The 20,798-nt window shown below is 41.0% G+C and overlaps 1 protein-coding gene across 1 annotated transcript in view; it reads right to left on the minus strand.

Annotated features, from left to right (window-relative positions):
- Positions 1-20,798, minus strand: part of LOC111147328 (collagen type XXVIII alpha 1 chain) — a 149,421-nt gene that overhangs the window by 16,351 nt on the left and 112,272 nt on the right. Inside the window, exons 28-31 of the mRNA XM_022503319.1 lie at positions 7,306-7,374; positions 6,673-6,753; positions 6,546-6,581; positions 1,125-1,161 (exon numbers count right to left, since the gene is read on the minus strand). Of these exons, the coding sequence (XP_022359027.1) occupies positions 1,125-1,161; positions 6,546-6,581; positions 6,673-6,753; positions 7,306-7,374 (223 nt within the window). The remainder of the gene's footprint in view (positions 1-1,124; positions 1,162-6,545; positions 6,582-6,672; positions 6,754-7,305; positions 7,375-20,798) is intronic.

Here is a 20,798-nt window from a genome sequence, read left to right on the forward strand (position 1 = left end):
TTAAAGTGATGGATTGGAAATGGTTAATTGTGGAGAAAGGATGACGGCCCATAACTATATATACTATACAGCTGTCCCAAACCCTAATTTGTGTGCCCAGTTGCTCACAACAATGACGAAGGTGGCTCAGTGAGGCCAGCAGTCCCTCCATACTATTACATCTCTTCAGGAGAATGAGCTCAGAATGCTGGTTAATAAACAACTTCTGTGTAAGGTTTACCATTCAATGCAATCACTCAAGCTACCAGGAAATAAGACTTATCCGGGCTCCATCAGTTTATTCTTCTCTTCATGTTGCCCAACAGCCCTCCCTGGAAAAATCATGAGGAAACTTTGTGCTATTTTTACCAGGCTTCCAGAACTCAGAAGCCACATCTAAACTGGCCTGTCACTGTGCAGAGTCCCAGATGGGTTCTTCAAGTCCAGAGGTCTTTTGGGGGACAAGCCAGTTCAGGGGTTCCCTGTATGGAAGAACAGTGACATTTCTGCCATGGTTCTCTTATCGCCATTATTCTATTAATCTCTTGCCTTTGGGCTAATCTCTTTTTTCCCCTCTTTCTGCTAGCTCTATTTTAAGTCTAGCGGATTTAGCCACAGGAGCATTTAGATAGAACTATGAAGCGCGATGACCTCCTGACTGTGTCTTCCTTTCTTTGAAATGCACTCTAGAAATTGTGCTCAAAACTCAATTCAGAAAGACTTCTTCCTTCAGGAGAAACACAGACATTATAATCACCAGCCAGGCTGGATTCAAATGCCAGTTAGGCCCCTGTGGTCATATTTCCTTTGTTGTTTTTTTTCCTTCCCAAGCTCAGGTAAATGTCACTGAATACAAATGAGCTCTGTGTTCACAAAAGGCCTGGCTGCCCACAGACTCCAGGGCCTGTGTCTTCACTCCTCTTAACCACCCTGGGAAGAGGACTTCTTTTCTTAAAATCAGGATTCCCACAGCCCCTCTCTCCACATCTTTCAGTTTCCCATTGACTTTCCAAATGAGCTTCAAACTTTCTCATGAGCGCTCTCCCATATTATCTCTGGGTGACCGCATTTATCTCGACCAACACAGAACACACTGGCTGTGGTATTTTGAAGCGATGGTTCTTTTCTTGACGGTCAAATCTTACCACATATTTCAAAAATAATTTTGATAACTTCTTCTCTCTGGAGGACAAAAGGAAAATGTATTATTTATATGACCGTAATATTTTTTCCTATCATCACAAAAGCTATGTCTTATTACAATCAGACAGGAACATTGCACGAATGAATGAAAATCAGAACATCACTGATTGGTGTGTGGTGGAGCCATTTGCTTTTATTCTTTGGCTGAGGAAAATAAAAGGCACAGAGGTTAAAAGGTGGCTAGAATGTATCAAAACCAAAATGTGCTTGAGTTGTGAAATGTCAGAGCTCGGACTTCCAGGGTTCACACTGCAGCTCCAGCATCTATCAGCTGTGTGACCTTGGCATTAGATGACCTAATAGTATCTGTGTCTCAGGGCAGGGTGCAGGCCAAATGAGGCTACGCACACAAAACTCTTAGGATAGGGTCCAACTCCATAAAGTACTACGTACAGAAGTGTGGGCAATGCATGACATCAGCTTAACCCACATTAACACAATTTAACCCACATGCGCTGAGCCACCAAGACAGGTACCAGGGCCAAAAGAGATTTTATTCTGTGCTGTATTCCCTCCTTTTCTCTACCGAAGTCTAGTTTTGCCAAGTCCCCTCCCCAGGTTCCTAATACTCTCACTTCAGCACTTCCCGGAAATGCCCCGGTGCTCCTGAATGCTCCTCCCTGGTCCTGCTGTCATCAGCTCCAGCAGAGACCCCGGATGAGGCGGGCAGGGGAAGTCAATGTGCCAATGCTGCCCTGAGCAGCCCGTTCACAAATAACCGGGATGGGACGTTGGAAAACAGAATTCTGTATTTGCCGAAGACAGGAAGCTGACCAGAATGATGAATGTAGGAGAAGCCCAGAAAATCTCAACAGGAAGGAGGCAAAACTAAAGAAGATCTAAGAAGATAAAAGCTAGCAGTTGCAAAAGTAAAGTTTTAAAGAAAAAAATATCCATAATGATAGAATTAGGGTAAAGATGACATTGCTGGTGATGTGCCTTAACAGAAGCATATACAGAAAATACTCAGAGCATTTTAATTAAATTGTATTTTTTGTAAACTGAGAAAAAGCCACTGATTCTAAGTGGCTACTTAAAAAGGACTCTCTCAGGCTGCCTGGCTTAATTAGTTAAGCGTCTGCCTTCAGCTCGGGTCCTGGGATCAAGTCCCGCATTGGGTTCCTTGCTCAGTGAGGAGTTTCCTTCTTCCTCTCCCTTTGCCTCTCCTCTCTCTCTCTCTCTCTCTCTCTCTCTCTCTCTCTCTCTCTCGGGCATCCTCTCTGTCTCCCTAATAAATAAATAAAATCTTTAAAAAATTAAATAAAAATAAAAAGAACTCTCAAAACAATACAATTATATAAAAGGAGGAAGTCAAGAGTCATCTTTTGGGGGGGGCACCTTGTCATGTTTTTCCACATTTAGAGAGGCATTTAATAATTTGGAAACTAGGATGTGTCTAGAAAGGGAAAATGTATATATTCATAGATTTACATTATGTTTTTAGAAAGGAGAAAACACTAGACACCAAGTTTATGGTTATAGTTTTTCACTTAACCCTGTATCTTAATGAATTTCCCATATGATTCGGTATTCTGAAAAACTTGATTACTGAAGTCAGATGCATGGCTGTTTTAAGGTTCTTGATGCATTATTGCCAAAGTGACCTTCAGAAAGGTTGTAACTGACACCTCTAACAGCAGTGTATAAGAAAACCTCTTTTATTTTAGACACACAATGCTGGTTATTATTATTATATAATCTTTGCCATTTGATAGAACAAGATATCACATTGTTTTAAATTATATTTATGTAATTCTTAGTGAGGCTAAATTTTATTTCACATGCACGTTTCCAAGTTGTATCCTCTTGTGCAAATTCTTTGTATGTCCTTTGTCCATTTTTTCTATTAAGATGTTTATCTTTCATTGACTTGTTAAGAATAATTTATATATCAAAGTTGCATTTAAATTCTTTTTAATGTGCTTTTATGGTCTAACCAGGTCTAAAATGCTTTAAATACTCACATAATATCAATCTTTTCCTCCTCTTCTTTGCTTTTACTTGACTAAAATAGTTTTATTTTTCCCTCTCAAATTGCTCAATGACTACTTTGGCTATTTTTGCCAATGATGAAGGCATCAAATTTATACCTATCAAAAGATTCATAGTCTAGTAAGCAGTAGACAAATAAATACTTTTGTCAGGGCTATACTATTGGATCGGCACCAAGGAACCACACTGGTCTGCTGGGAATTCCAGGTTCGGGAGCCTAAGGGTGGGGCCATGGTCCTGGAAGGCAGATTATGAGCAGGTGGGGAGGACAGAGGGGGAAAGGGAGGAGCATTCCAGGCAGGGCACAAAGTACACAAACACTGTGCCTTACAGTACTTGAATAAACTTAGGACACAGGGTACATGGCAGAGAGAATGACAGGAAATGTGGAAGACAGATGAACTCTAGAAGGTCTTTGTGTCATGTTGAAGAGTGTGAACTTTATCCTGGGTGGTGAGAAGAGGCATAGTCCCTAAGCCAAGAAGAGATCTGATCACACTTTTATTTTAAAAAGGTGATCATGGCTGCCAATGGAGGGGTTCGAGGTTTCTAAATAGTTCAGGGGGGAAAGTGACACTAGAAAGGATTGGTGGTAGTGATGGAGAGGAAGGACTGGTCTGGGGAGAACTCTCAGAGAGAAAATGAAGGGGGTTGGTGAGTAATTGGAAGGATGGGGGAGGAGAGAGTCTCAGAGGAGGCAAATGATGTTGGCCCACTCTCTGAGATAGGGAGGAGTGGAACAGGGGCAGGGCGGGCGCTGATGAAGATCACTAGGCTCTGCTTGGGTGTGGCTGAGTCTGATGCATGGATGGGACATGCAGTTAGGGATGTCCAGTAGGTAGTAAGACGTAGGGTTTGGTGCTCAAGAGAGCAGTGCAGACTGGAGGTGGATGTCAGGAAGGCCAGCCTACAGATGGCTGCGGAAATAGCGGTAGCGGATGAGATTGCCTAGAGCAGAGCTTCTCAGTCTTTTGAAACCTGTGTGTCCCTGCACCTCCACTGGTTAAACATATTCCTTTCTGTGTTTATGATATAAAGACGTTATGTTTTCATTCTCCATACAACTTTGCTATGATATTAAATTAGCCTTTTCAAACTATACATCCCCCCTTTCATGGCTGTCCCTGCCTTAGAGTTGGAAGACCAGGAGAAAGAAGACTGAGGTCAGACACTGAGAAATGCCAACATGTAAGGGACAGGTGGAGGAACAGCCTTTTGGAAGCAGTTTGGCATGAATTATTGTGACACTGAACTCTGTCAGTGGTATTTTCTAAAAGAGTAGTTTGCTAGTTTGGAATGAATCTACAACTGACAGCCGTTTGGGGATATATTTGACCAGGGAGAGAACGTGGGTGGGGAGAGGAAAGAGGCCTTCTAAGAACAGCATTCATGGGGGAGTAGCTAGGATTTGGTCCCAGACAAGCCAACTCTGGCTACAAGGGCTCTGCTACTTGCTAGCAAGGTGACTTCAGGCGTATTGCTCAAAACTTTTCTGATTTAGCATGTCTTTCATGGAAGCAGAGATAATAGTACCTATCTCATGGAGCTATCACATACATTAGCATGGAGTCTTGGGCAAGAGAGGGCTATGGCCTCCAGCCTGTCCTCTTCTCATCGCACCCTGTCCCTACCACTGCTACACTATGCGGGGACTGGGCCATCATTCGTGGGGTGAACAGTCCTCACTTCTGAGCTCTGTCCAGATTCCCTGAAAACAGCTGCCCCTTGCCCACCTTCTGGGGCACCCAAGCACGCAGGCCTGTGCTGTCATTTAGGCAGGCAACCTGGGGATCCTGTGTAACCAGCCTGTAGAATAGAGCAGGCATGTGCTCAGGATGCTCAGTCTCCTTGGCCCTGAGGACTCCTCACCCAGGGGAAGGGGTGAGGCAGAAGAAGCACTAAGGGTCCCGTGTGGGCACTCTAAAACTTGAGCCCTCGGGCACCCAGCAGTACTAAGTAAGGGTGGTATGAGGTGAAGGAGCCTAACACAGATCCGGTCGCAGACTAGATTCTCATTAAAGGCAAATTCACTCTTCCTTCACTCGTCCTTCCCTGCTAGTCCCTCTTCTAGAATCTAGAAAGCCTAGGTCAGCAGAATGACATCCTCATTTCTAAGATCTCTGCCTCTGGGTTAAAAATCTTTTGCTCAAGCAATAAAAGCCTAACTTGGCTCCAAACATCATCATACGTCCTTTTGTCTGTTCTGGGTCCACATATCTAACTCCTATCATGGCATTTATCAAATGACAGGTGAACATCCTTAGTTTGTCTTTCTTTCTAATGGGCTGTGAGCTCCTTGCGTCCACAGACACAGTCTCTTAATCTCTACTGCTCCACTGCCTGTCTCAGAGCCTGACCCAGAATATGCACCCAAAAAATGTTGGTGAACTGAGTGAACAAATTAATGGGTGGAAGAAGCCAGGCCCTCTCCACATGCTGGGGTAAGAGGGAGGGTATAAACCTACGGGATTGCTTCTCTGAGCATTTTACAGACACTCTCCCTGCTACTTAGGAGGAGGAATTAATGTGTATGCAGCTATTTCATATGCCACAGGCATCTGGAGGTATCTGACTTGTGGTGAGGAAGAACAAAGACGAAAAGGCAAACAGGACATAAAAAAAAGTGTGTGTTCTGTTTGTTATATGCCCAGCTCTTGTGTCTTACCTTCACTACCTGAACTCCCACCCCTTATGCCTGGATTTGCTTAGCACAGCACATAGGATCAGCATCCCCAGACCATGACCCACTGAAAAATCAAAAGGAGGAAAAACGAGAAGGTTCCTATTGCTTCTCCACTCCAGGAGATGTAGTGTCCTCCAGCAAGAAAGGAAGAAATAGATTTTGCTATAGAAATTCTAGAACTTTCCCACCCTGTGAGGCTTTGTAGAGTCAGCTCTTTATTTGCAGTGGTGTAGGGAACATAGGGAAAAGTTTGCCGATGCCTCGCAAGTTTTGTTGAATAAGCGAATTAGTACATCAATCTCCATTTTGTGATGGCTGTTCTCAGAGTCACTTCCTAAAGGAGCTAGTTCCAAGAAACAGAACCCTCTCCCCATTTGAAAATGTGGAAGATCATGTAAATTAGAAGTCATTTGTTAAACAGCTCACCTCCTTGTTACCCTGTCTACCGGGGTCAGAGGGAAGTAGTCACACCCCACCACTGGGCTGGGTGAAGGCTGGCTGGCATTCCTCTTCCCTCAGGTTCAGATCAATTACCTCATGCATCTAAGTCAACACTGGGCTTATAGCTGTGCTTTCATTATATAGCACCTGGAACTGTGTCAAAGAATTCATATTTCTGAAGCTAAAACATGAATGTAGTAATTTTGCAAGCACCAACCCTCAATTACCCTCTAGGATGGATACTCACCGTAAGTCCTACGTCTCCCTTTGGTCCTTGTAACCCCTACTTAATGGAAGAAGAATAACAGTCAATATAGATTGGAGCTAGTTAATGTATAAAAATTACAGTAAGACTTTAAAAAATCACTCCTTGCCTGTCTTCCTGGAGATCCGGGCTCCCCGATTTCCCCTTTATCGCCTTTCTTTCCCATAGCGCCCTGTTCTCCATGTTCTCCCTTTAGAATATAGTGAAAAGAGAAGTTTAGAATGTAAATATTGAGGCCGAAGAAGAAAAACTCTAAAATTTAGTTCATTAGCCAGTGGTTTCTTTTGAAGACCTGTGGTACTGGTTGATACAAATATACTACAGGGAAAAAACCAGGGGGCATTATATTTACTGTCCCCCCCCCAGTTACCATAATCTAATTCATGACGAACCAGAGATCTCAAGGTGAGGAGACCTTGAGATGCGATAAGAACAGCTCGCTACTTTCAGGAAGTTCAACAATTACAAAATTTTATAGCAGAGTTCTCGGCTGTCTTCTACATGGTATGTTGTAAGGATTCATTCCTTTAGCAGCTGGCTTTCAAGGATGAAGAAAACAAGATTTATAAAGTAAGCATGTTTCTAGTTAGGAAAGGAAATCCATAAGGATTTGCTTCTAAATGGATTTTTTCCTCCGAGAGGCATAAGGATGAATGACCAGTATGAGAGCTCTTCCAAAGCTCACAAAAAGCTATTGAAAACCTAAACCCAAGCATTTTTCTAAGGTCTTAAAATAACTTACCTTCTGTCCAGGGAGGCCACGGCCTGTCATGCCCTTTGGCCCTGGAAAGCCTTGAGGTCCTTGCTCCCCCTACACAATACAAAAAAGGGATCAGCCCATTAATTTCCCAAGATAACTCAGAAAATTCTTTGAGTCAGATATATACTTGTGGTTCCAAAACTGCACTGTAGTATTATCTAAATTTGGGGGGAAATGTGTATGTTGGATGGGCTAGATGCTTTGCTAGTAAAAGTTGAACTTCTGAGTCTGGGGTAGAAGTGAAGGAGCTGGTTTATAGCATTTGCCTATTTCTGTGGTATAATTACTCCCACCTTGGCCAATTTTCAAACTATGAACATTATGTCAACCAGTTCACAAACGACAACCAGGTGTTATTTCAGTTGTGATATTAGTGGTGATTTTTATAATCTCCTCTACATTTTTCTATATTTTTTTGATATGCTAAAAGCATGTGTTGTCTTAATAATGGAGGAAAAGAGGATATAACAACATCTCTCCCCAGTGATGCCAAGGAGCTGTTTATATAATTACCATATACTGTTAGTTCCAGCCTTGATAATTGGTACCATGAATCTATTGATTTAGTAATTCCTTAATTCAGAAAATAAAAATGTTTTTCATTGCATTGTTTTTAACTGCTCCCTCCCTTACCTTAACTTTTTCTCCTGCTCCCCAACCCCCAAAACCGTGTTAAGCTTGAAACAGAAATAATCCCTCCTGGGTATACAAAGTCATCATTCTGATGCTACTTAACTCTAAGTCATTGTTAGCAATAAGTCTATGACAAAGGTTTGTGGGACCATGAGCTGCTGAGACTTCATTTGCTTACCTTGAACATCTTTCTCAAAGGGACCCTGACTACACCTACTAGATTCACTGGTATGCTTAATGAAAACCTCAGACTGAAATGAGAATCCAGGATGGGGGTTGGGGTAAAATATTCCTTTTGCCATAGGCCTGCTAGGGCTTGAGAACCACTATTCCAGAAGGGTGGATGGGTTTTAGAAGGGAGTCTTCAGGGAGTCACAGAGGCTTGCTTGGAGACCACTGTAACTTTGAGTATCAGCATTCCTCAGCCCCCCTTCCTAGCTCACTGGCTTTCAAACTTTAAAAAAATCAACAAAACGCTTTCTTTTTCAAAGTATTATAATGAAATACTTCAGACACACAAAATGTATACTAAAAAAGACAAACACTCACTTATACTTAAAAATGAAATTCAGGGGTGCAGATACCCCTGAGACCCCTGATGTACCCAATCCCCTTCCCCTAAGAAGGGGAAATCTCTTTCTGAAATTGACATGCATCACTCCCCATATCTATGTTTTTATGTTTTAACTACATATATATAATCTAAGATCATGGACAATATTTAATAGTTTAAACTTGAAGTAAGTGATATATCTCTGCATCCAACTTGTATTTGAAATCTCAGCATTATCTATTTGAAGTAGATCTGGGTACATATACATAGTTCTAGTTTGTTAATTTCCTCTGCTGTACAGTATGCTATTAAATAACTAGACAAATTATTCATTATCCTAGTGATGGACATTTAGGTTGTTTCCAGTATTTCCCAATTACAAATAATGCTTTGGTGAAGACTGTTACATATCTTTGCACACTTGCATACCTCCCTGGGGGGAACATTTCCTTAAAACAAATCTTACATAGATAGGTACAACATAGGATGAATATAATTGGAGACTCTTGTTGAAATGAAGTGTTCAGCTCTTGCTGGACCCATCACTAGCCCCTCTCAGTAGGCTGACTCAGCTGAACTTTTAGGTACTTATCATCTCTGCCATGTTGTACTTCTTTTTTTTTTTTTTTAAGATTTTATTTATTTGACAGAGAGAGATCACAAGTAGGCAGAGAGGCAGGCAGAGAGAGAGAGAGAGGGAAGCAGGCTCCCTGCTGAACAGAGAGCCCGATGTGGGGCTCGATCCCAGTACCCTGAGATCATGACCTGAGCCGAAGGCAGAGGCTTTAACCCACTGAGCCACCCAGGCACCCCTGCCATGTTGTACTTCTAAATGGAAGGCAGGTATGGGGTTACAGTTTTGCTTCCTCAATTTGGCTCAGACCAAGTTTCTTACAAAGATCAGATTGCTGAGAACCCATTTGTAGACGGTCTTTTTCACCTTGGTGACTCTTGAGGCAGGCACAGTGCCATGGCATAGTGGTCCCACAGTGAGGGTTTCTGTGGCATTGTGCATGGATGTCTCAGGCCCATCTGAGGAGGCTCACTGCCAAAAAAGTACCCCCTCTGTTATTTGCCTCAGTGGTAATGGGAGATAGTCAGGGATCAGTGGTCTTCCCTATTCAGTTCATAGTCAAGAGAGAATAGTTTTTTCCCACCAGGAAACATGGTGGTACAGATAGCCCCAGAACCCTGGATAGGGATTGGTGCCTGTGGAACATGCCAGAGATGGTACATCAATGTGCAGCTTGTGCAAGCTAGAGATTCAAGCAGGAGAATGGGAAGGAGACAAAAACCTGTTCTGTTTCCCACGATGGCCCAGCTAACATGGGTGTGAAGAGAAACAGACAAGAATATGTGGAACACAGACCAACCCCATTACACTAGCTGAAAACCATGCTCTGAGAGTGGATATGCAGCCTCATCGAGAAAATAAAGGCTAGAGGGGTCTGTCTACATACAGACTGGGTGGTCAGCTCCCAGAGTTGTATGGAGGACAGTGGCGAGACACCTGCCTGAGAATCAGCCATTCTCTGTTCTAATTAAAAAGAAAATAAAAACCAAAAACTATAAGAAAGATATCCTCTTAAGAAAGATGTGTCCGTAAATGGCATTTTGGCATAAATTCGTTTTCTGAGGTTTTTGTTTTGTTTTGTTTACAGAGGCGAAGTAGGACATCTTTATAGGACCAGGTACCTGTTTGAAAGGTGGTGCGAGGTTGTCAGGGAGATCCTTGAGATGCCTGGGACCTGAGCTTGGGGCGTGGGGGTGGTGTCAGGAGGTTTCGAAGCCAAGTGGAAGGGGATTAAAGGTTCAGGAGAGAGCCCTAGGAGCAGCTGTATAACTGGCTTTGTCCCTGCCTGCAGGACCTGGGGTGTGATGGGGAATGGTCCCTGAGAACCATACCCTCAGACAAAGTGGGTCCAGAAAGAACTTGATACCTTTCTGACAATTATTCAGAATAATTATCTCTTTTACATGCCCTGCAACGGCTAATATAGATGTCCAATAAATGTTTGTGACTAACTAGCTTCCTTTAAGAAATTACACAATTTCCTAGCAAACTTAAAAGCTACTGCAGCTTCACTGCTATGCCCTGAGGGGAAAACCTCCAAGTAGCCACTCGGCATGTTAGGATCATCTCCAGGGTCAGGAATTTATTTGGCACCACTTCACATTATAGACATTTTCTATATAATTGTCCCACATGTAGCTATTCCAGGCAGCTGTGTTTCCCTATACGAAAGCCTTTTTTTTTTTTTTTCTTTTTAATTGTCAGCTTCCCTTCGAAATACTTGGAAGTCTTCCTCTAACTTTCAGAGTGCGCTACCTGGCTAATAGCAAGCAAACCCCTTAATTTGGCAGAGCTGAGTGCTAGCCCATCATACTCTTCCTTACAAGTCTCAGGAAGATGAGATGCAATTATTTCAGCCTGGATCAGAAGCTGCTACAGGAAAGAACGTGTCTATCTGAAGGTATAATTAAATCCACATTTCAAGCCCAGCTTCTCCACCACTCTATCTCCCCCTTAGATCCATCCTGCTGCAGATGTGATCATTTTCATTTTCCAGATAATTCACGTACAGTAAGGAAAGAAATCAAATTCATGATTCATGATGATCCAAAACTATAAAGTGAACTTCTCCCTTCCCTTTAGGGTATAGAAACTAGAAAAGGCTGCTTTTACTCTTAAATCCACAACAAAAAATGGTAAACAATCTACAGAAGTCCAGCTTTCTTTTTGAGCACATCATAGAACTGTGGCTGTGGGGCAACACTGTGATTCAAAATCTAAGGAAATAGAGGATCCTCTAAGGAGAGACAGGACATCGGCACTTACATGTTGGAAACACCAATGTCATACAAGCTGGAAGAATTCAGCTAAAATTCTTGATCAATTGCTAAAGGCTGAGTGTGGGCTCATGGGAGAGGACAGGACCCCTGGAAGCTTCAGACACAGGGGAATTTATACCCACTCACAGACTCTTTGGGGACCTCACCAGTGCTCATAAGAAAGGCTGGGAACAAGGTGAGTCCCAAAACTTCCCTAACGGTTCAGGCCCCAGGGAGGGACGCGGTGGACCCCAGCAAAAGGCACAAAGCCTCCTGTATGACAAAAGTCTTAAGCTGCCAGAGAGGTAGAGCTAGCACTGTCACCTTTAGGGCAAAGATGACCCATGGGAGCTGGGGAAAGAAATAAACTTGCAGGCATGGATCCCAGACCATTAGAGATGTCCCACTACTTGGGAAAGGAGAAGGGTCAGGAAAACTTCCTTAGCCCAGACCAGTAGAGGCCTCCTATTTGTTTGCTGGAACTCGTAACACTGTACATTTAAAAGGGTGAATTTTGCTGTATATAAATAATCTTTGACTAAAGAATAAAATAAGTATTTTAGAAAACACAAAGAATAAATAGAATGTTTGGCAAAATGAATAGGGTCTATAGAGTAAACAGTAGTATAGCAATGATAATTTTCTGATGTTGATAATTTTATGGTGTCATATAAGAGAATACAAATGTTGATAAATTTTGAAAGTACAAGATTACTCAAGCAGGCCTTCAAATGAAAAGCAACTCGAAGAAAGAAGCCAGTGCTATATTAAGATGTTGAGTTAGTGGGTAAATGGCAGAGTGAGCAAGACATGGTGACCTGCTTGAATAGTTATCTGAGTATTTGGCCTCAAATCCAGGAACCATTCTGTATTGAAAGGAATTCTTTTCTTAGGCTTCATGGACACAGCTAATTCACTTTGGAAGGAAAATGGCATTTTGTTCGTGGCCTATGGAGTACATATCATTGTCCATGCAGATGGAAGGTGCTTACCCAGAGACCCCAGAACAATGCAATGGTTTGGCATTGGCGCCTATCCCCTTCCTCCTGAATCCCTTTTGTCACATTCTCCTGTTATAACTAGCAACTGTCTTTGATGGTGTACCCTTTTGTGAAGGACTGAGCCAGGTAATGAGACAGCTAGACATACTTTAAGGAAATTGCTAGAATAACATGGGGGCAAGTATGTAAATGATAAAATTGAGGCTTTTGCAAACCTTCCCCAACTCCTCAGATTATATTTGATTTCACACCGATGCTTTCAACAATAATTCTCTCCAAAGAGAGAGTATGGACTCTCTTGATCTCGAAGGCTCTGCTGACTTTCTGTCCTCAGGTCTGTCTTGGCACAGGGTAGAAGCCAGGCAGTTTCTCCGTCTCTAGCCTGAAAATCAGGAGCCTCCAGTTTCTTAAAATCCTTTCCTTTGTGGAATTGAATTCCTTTAATTTAACGTCCCATTTTGACATGTTAGCCTTCTCTAACATGGCTAGGGCCGCGTAATTAATGCTCTTTCAGTAAAGCAGCCCATTCAGCTAGGAGTAGAGTCAATGTGTAAGGTATGTGTTAGCGGGCGAGCCTTCCGCTGGAGTGCAGCCCAGGCTCACTTGGTACCTGGCCAGGATATGGTCCTAATGGGCTTAAGTGGAACAACGTGGCTTCATTATTCTTGATTTTCATTCCCATGGTGATCTAGTCCCATTGTGCCCAGTGAGAGGTGGAGAAATGGTTTACTTTTTACAGATGCAGGGACGGATTTTGAGTCTGTTCCTAAAAATGGTTTGAAACCTGCAAGGACAAACACTGTATGATTGCACAACATGCGCTGACCCAATGGTCCAAGTCGCGCAGAGTAGAATGGTAGTTGCCAGGGGCGAGGATGAGGGCGAGAACAGGCTGTCATTTGATGGACATAAAAGTCTCAGTTATGCAAGAGGAGTAAGTTCTAAAGATGGATTGCACGATGTAATGCCTACAGTTAACAATACCATACCGTGCACGCAGAAATTTGTTAAGTAGGTAGATCTCATGCTAAGTATTCTTACCACAATCAAAAATTAAAACAATAGCTGAAAATAATTTTTTTTCAAAAAATGGGAAGGACAAAGATACCCAAGTATATTTTTAAGTAAAATAAAGAAAATTACATTAATTTTAAAAAGATACAATCTGCATTATTTTCTTTTTTAAAAAGTAACAAAGCTTCTTAAATTTGCTACAGGGCCATTGGGAAACATATAAGATGTTACAAAGCTTCCATCCTTGGAGTGTCCAAGCAGGGTGTGAATGGCCAGATGTCCTTTAGAATGTTGTAGAATAGATTCTTGTTTGATATGGGGGACAAATTAGTAGAAGCCTCTTCTAGTTTAAAAAAAATCACAGGCATGTCTCTAGCACCTGCTTTCTTTTTGACATCATGAATATTGCCCTGTTCACTACATCTTTTCCATCAGCAAACAATGTGTATACATACATACATATATACAGTCTCTCCCATCTTTAAGAAAAAGTTCCTTAGGACACCTGAGTGGCACAGTTGTTAAGTGTCCAACTCCTGGTTTCAGCTCAGGTCGTCATCTCAGGGTCATGAGATCTAGTCCCATGTGAACAGAGTCTGCTTAAGTTTTTCTCTCTCTCTTCCTCTTCTCCTCCCCTCTCAAATAAATATTTATTTATTTATTTGTCAGAGAGAGAGAAAGTGCACAAGCAGGAGGTGTGGCAGGCAGAGGGAGAGAGAGAAGCGGACACCCCACTGAGCAGGGAGCCTGATGCCAGGACTCAATCCCAGGACCCTGAGATCATGAGCTGAGCTGAAGGCAGATGCTTTACAGACTGAGCCAGTGCCCCTTCTCTCTCAAATAAATAAATAATTCTTTAAAAAGTAACTTCCTTAATCACACATATCACTCTACTACTCCATCTCTAGTGACATTATTTTCAAAGTCTTGCTGATGTGCTCTATCTTCCTTTACTTTCTTACCATTGTCTCATTTTTATGCTTTTTATTTTAATTCAAACTACAGAAAAATTACAATAATAATACAAAGATATCCCATATTTCCTTCACCCCAACTCATCAATTGTTAAGATTTTTTCCATGTTTTACTCTATGAGTATGGGTGTGCGTGTGTGTGTGTGTGCGCGTGTGCATACACATGGCTCTTGTCAAGGTTACTAATGACCTCTGTGTTGTCAAATCTAATGACCACTTTTCACCTCTCAAACAATCAGCAGCATTGAAACTAGATGACCATGTGCTCCTTGAGATACTTCCTCACTTGGCTTCCAGGACCCACTTCCTCTTGGTTCTCTGCCTACCACTTCGCAGTCTCCTTTGCTGTGTCCTCTTCATCATACAAACCGCCAAGGGCTCGAGGACCCATGCACACTCCTTGGATCTCTTTTCTTCTCTATCTCTCTACATTCACTCCCCACATGTTCCCATCCATGCTCAAGACTTCACTATCAATAGACTGTTAAACCAAATTTATATTTCCTGTGTTGATGATCTCTCCTCTGAACTCTAGATTTCTATCCCCAGATAAATATCTAACAGCTCCACTAAAGATTTAGCTTCACATGTTCAAATTTAAATTTCAGATTATGTGAATTGATTTCCTCCATACTTAGTCATCCCCATTTTCTTATAGTCTCTCCCAGCTCAGAAAATGGCAAGCCTATCCTTTCAGTGGCTCAGGTCAAAAATCTTAGTCATCCTTGACTCTTTTATCTTATACCCTACATCTATGCAAGAATCCAACCACCCCTTCCCATTTCTACCATTACCATGTTTGGCTGAACCACCACCAGCCCTCATGTGCACTTTGGCTGTATCTTCCTATCTCAACTCTTTGTCTTTGTACCCCCCACAGTCTATTTGCCACATGCTGCTGGAAACATCCTTTTAAAACATGACTTATATCAGGTTGCTCCACTATGCAAATATAATCTCGTTCATGACCCACTGTAGTCTGGTCATTCTGTCACTGATGCTCCTTGAGTGTGCCAGGCCTGGGTTCTTATTACAAATCCCTAATTAAGAATGCCCAATTCCTCCTAATCACTGCCTAAGCTTCTATCCCACTTATTTTTTTAACACTTATTTATTTATTTTAGAGAGAGAGCATGCAAGCAAGGGGAGAGAGAGTGGGAGAGAATCATCAAGCAGGTGTCCCACTGAGCATGGTGCCCAAAGGGGGCCTTGATCCCAGGAACCAAGATCATGACCCAAGCCAAAGTCAAGAGTTGGTCATTTAACTGACTGAGCCACCCAGGTGTATCCTACCCCACTTTTTAACATGGAGAATGAAATATCATGGGCTAGGAATGCAGAGTGAAGAAGGACAAAGGACATGGCCCCAAAAAAAAAGTATTTTTGACAAAATAAGCAAAAACGGGTGGTAAAGAGATTCTCCCAGTGGGAGACATATTGCCTTGAGCCCTCTGTTCCTTTCATTCATACTTTAGAAACTACTATCAATACAGCTGGATAATCTGGAGAACTGTTTGTTTTCCACATTGGTGGACATTATTAAAATTTACTTCCAGGGATGCTTGGGGCCTGGCTGGCTCAGTCAGTTAAGTGACTGTCTTTGACTCAGATCAGGATCCCAGGGTCCTGGGATCGAGTCCCCATTGGACTCCTTGCTCAGTGGGGAGCCCGCTTCTCCCTCTACCTCTGCCTGCCACTCTGCCTGCTTATGCTCTCTCTCTGACAAATAAAATAAAGAAAATCTAAAAAAAAAAAGATTTACTTCCAGTGTATGATATCATCAACAAAGTAAATAGAGTTAACCCTGAGGATATTTTGCTGCTTCTTGTCAAGTCTGGTTGCATTGCCATTATCTCATACAATGAGAAGTGGTAAATTATAAATATATTTATTCTATGGCTCAGAAGGAATGAGCTCATTTTGGTGTGTAAGGGAAGGCTTCTGGGAGAAGTGCTACCTAATATGAAGCTTGAAATGGGAATAAGAGTAAGTCTCCTTCCCTGATGGTTAGTAATGTCCAGCACCTTTTCCTCTACCCGCTAGCTGTTCATATATGTTCTTTGGGAAAATGTCCATTCAGGACTTTTGTTTATTGTTTAATTCCATTATTTGTTTTTTTTTCTTTGCTATTGAATTGTATAAATTCTTTCTATATTTATGATATTAACCACTTATCAAATGTATGGTTTGCAGTTTTTTTTAGTTCTGTAGGATGTCCTTGCATCTTGTTGATCATTTCTTTACCTCTGAAAATGAATACATTTTCAGATTTATTTATTATTGTTTAGTCAGTGGTAATTTTTTTACTCAGTTCTTGATTTTAATTCCAATATAGTTAACAGTGTTCTATTAGTTTCAGGTATACAATATAATGATTCAGCAATTCTATACATTACTCAGTGTTTATCAGGGAAACACAAATAAAAACCACAATTAGATATCACTTCACCTTGGTTAGAAAGCTATCATCAAAAAGACAAGTGATAACAAATCCTGGCAAGGAGCTAGAGCAAAGGGACACCTCATCCATTGTTGGTAGGATTGCAGATTGGTACAGTCACTATGAAAAGCAGTATGGAGTTTCCTTTAAAAATTAAAAAATACATGATCCAGAAATTCTACTTCTAGGAACATATCCATAGAAAACAAAATGTCAAAGAGATATCTGCACTCCATGTTCATGGAGGCATTATTTTTAACAGGCAAGACAGAAAACCTGAACGCCCACCAACTGATAAATGAATAAGGAAGTTGTGTTATATACATGGGAATATTAATCAGCCATAAAAAAGGAAATCCTGCCGTTTGTGACAACAGTGATAGATTTGGAGGGCACTGTGCTAACTGAAATAATTCAGAAAGAGAAAAACAAATACTATATTTTTTTCATTTTATATGGAACCTTCAAAAAAAAATAGAAGAAAAAACGAAAAAAAAAAACCTCATGGAAAAAGAAAGCAGATTTGTGGTTACTAGAGGCAAGGAGTAAAGGTAGGGAGAGTGAATAAATGTGGTCAAAAGGTATAAAGATCTAGCTGTAAGAGAGATAAGAATCAGGGATATAATGTACAACATGATCACAGTTAATACTGCTTTATGATATATTTGAAAGGTGTTAAGAGAGTAAATCCTTAGCGTTCTCATCACAAGGGAAAATCTTTTATGTCTTTTCCATTTACTTTATATTTTTTATCTATATGAGATGCGGATTTTAACTACGGTAATTGCGTATGTAGGTAATCACGTATGTAGGTAAAGTCATTATGCGTATGTAGGTAATCACGTATGTAGGTAAAGTCATTATGCTGTATACTTTCAACATTAAAAAAAAAAAAAATCATTAGCTTCTTTAGTAGGTAGGGAGTGAAAGGGATCGCTCCAGGAAGAGAGAGAGCACACACAGAAGCACTGGGGCCAGGGTACACAGGAACTGAAAGACTTTCAGAACTGAGGGGTTGAGAAGACTTAAGATTGGATGCCCAAATTATATAGTCTTGCTAACTTATTATTATTATTATTATTATTTAGTCTTTCTAACTTTTGAAGCTATGTCTTTAGGTATACACTAAAAACTCTTTAGATTTATTTTCTTGATGTATAATTATGTGAAGGTTTTTAAAATTATAGAATGTGGGTGCCTGGGCGGCTCAGTTGGTTAAATGTCTGCCTTCAGTTCAGGTCATGATCACAGGGTCCTGGGATGGAGCCCTGCATGTGCTCCCTGCTCAGTGGAGAGTCTGCTTCTCTCTCTCTCTGCCCTTGCCCCTGCCTGTGCTCTCTCTCTCTCTCTCTCTCTCTTTTGCCCTCAAATAAATAAAATCTTTTAAAATAGTAAAATTATAGAATCTTTATAAAAATTCTTTATAGTAAAATTATATATATAGTAAAATAGTATATATATATAGTAAAATTATAGAATCTTTATAGAAAAAAATTATAGATCTTTACTATGGATGAGGGTTTTGTTTATTAAGAAGTATATTCTAGAATGTTTTCTAATAGCCAGTAGAAGACAGAACCCTCTTTTACTGGCATTTGGCAGGGAAGTCAGGCAACAAGTGGTATTTCTGTCACATCCACGACCTAAACCTCATAATTTCACCCCTCATGTTTTCAGCAGATGGTTATCATAGACTGAGGAGAAAGAAAAAAAGGGAAGGGAGAAAGTCAAAAGGCAAGAGGAAATTCCACCTTTGTTTTCTCCAGAAATGTAATGAAAACACGTCTCTAGGGTTAAGATTCCTTATATCTGCACACAATCCATATATAAAATACAGTTCAGTTTGGTTCAGGAGCTTAAACTCTGTTGGGAGATCTGCAACCTGATTTATGTGTGTGGCATCAATTGTGCCAGAATGTTTCTTGTCACATGTTTCTACTTTCAGATACAGGCAACTAGATATAAATCCTTTCCAAGGAAGTTAAATTTATGTGAACTAGATTATAAAACCCAGATTTTCAAATATCATTTGTAATTGCCTGGATTCCTAAATAGCCTCCCTAGTTCAGTCTTGGTCCTCAGACAGTCTATTCTCAGCCTACCAGCCACAGTCATTCTTTTTCAACATAAGTCAGACCAAATCACAGTGTTGGCTGGAACCCAGAAACAACTCCCCACAAGACTCTGAATAAGAGTCAAAGTCCTTACAAGGGCCTACCTGGCTAGATATGAATTGACCCCACTCCAGCCCTCCTGTCGTTACCTTCCTGACCTCACCTCCAGCCACACAGGTCCTTTCACTCTTCTTTTGAACCTGGCTGGCACCTTCCCACAAGAACAGGGCCTTTGCACAGGCTATTCTCTTTGCCTGGGATGCTCTTTCCTCAGAAATCCTCAAGACCCCCTCCCTCACCTCCTTCAGATCTTTGTCCAAATGTTACCTTCTCATGACTTCATCCCACTTAAAACTTCATCACGTCCCACCTGCCCTGCTCTCCCTTTCTTTGCCATGTCAGTTTCATCTTCAAACATACTATATAACTTATTTATTGGCAATAGAATGCAATTTCCATGACTCAAGAATCTTTGTCTCTTTTGCTCATGATACACCCCAACCACCTAGAACAGAGTCTGGCATATTTAGATATGCTTAATTTTTATTGAATGAACTGTGAAAATAAAATTTTGTATAACCAGCTAGGACTAAATATTGGAGTTAATATCCTTAAGTTTGAGCAGAAAGAACATCTGATTTTAAAACTTAGATGCAGAATAAAAAGAGATCCTATCTGAAGGACATGTTAGTGTTACTCATCTCACAATCCTGGCAAAGAGTGTGTGTGCACTATTATTTAAGTATATGTGTAGCATATATTTTCTGTGTAGCAGGAAAACACAGCAAAAAATGTTGACTTCACAAAATTACCTCAGCAAGGTATTTTAAGAGGAAAGGACAGACTGAGGTCTCTGGAAGATTTATTTCTTTCTAAAATTGGCATAATAATCACAGCGGGAACTACTGACTCATCAGATTTCACTTTTCAAAACTGACAGACGCCAACTGGAGAATTTTCAGAAGGCCAGTATTCTAATAACTTAAAAATCTATTTTCTCCTTTGCAATATAAGAGCTACTATTTAAAGGCATAATTGCATATGCCCAATAAATAGTTTTCCAAAAAAGCTCACTGTCCTTACACTGATGAATAGGAATTGATAATGAATGTATTAGTATTCTTGAAATGTCATCGCTATGACTATGAGCTCATAGGAAAATCTGTCCATTTTCAAGGCTAAAACTTCCTGGTAAAAATTACTTCCTGGTAAAGTTGTGAAAATGTAACAACTGGATGGCACTGGGTCCCTCGTTTATTTCTGACTTGATTATTATCTTAAGAGGATCATGGGAGGGGTGCCTGGGTGGCTCAGTGGGTTAAAGCCTCTGCCTTTGGCTCAGGTCATGATCCTAGGGTCCTGGGATCGAGCCCCGCATTGGGCTCTCTGCTCAGTGGGGAGCCTGCTTCCTCCTCTCTCTCTCTGCCTGCCTCTCTGCCTACTTGTGATCTCTGTCTGTCAAATAAATAAATAAAATCTTTAAAAAAAAACAAGAGGACCATGGGAAATGTAATGATATTGCCAAGATTATCTGGTCTGGTGACAGGTAATGATGAATTAAATTTCCTCCTCTTAATCTCCTTAATATATTAGGGTCTTTAAAGTAGAACTTAGATCAGATCAATCAAGACTTACTGAATATATACTCTGATTACCCACTAGGCAGAACCCACTGAGCATACAGAAGAACCACCAGATACAACACCTCAGGTTCCTTTGTATCAAACGAGTACTTTTACTTTGATAGCATTCCCTCTGATCCTGTTGTACTGTAGTAATAGATATTCTGGTCACAAAAATGTATTTTCAAGAAAGCCAAATACAGCATTTCAAGTAAACTTCTTCTATCTGTTAGGCCAATCAAGTATACCAGCCTGTAAGTGTAAGGTACTCTCACTGTTAAACACTAGGATT

Source organism: Enhydra lutris, unplaced genomic scaffold, assembly GCF_002288905.1.
Source record: "Enhydra lutris kenyoni isolate GAN:26980312 unplaced genomic scaffold, ASM228890v2 scaffoldscaffold16, whole genome shotgun sequence".
Lineage (NCBI taxonomy): Eukaryota > Metazoa > Chordata > Mammalia > Carnivora > Mustelidae > Enhydra > Enhydra lutris.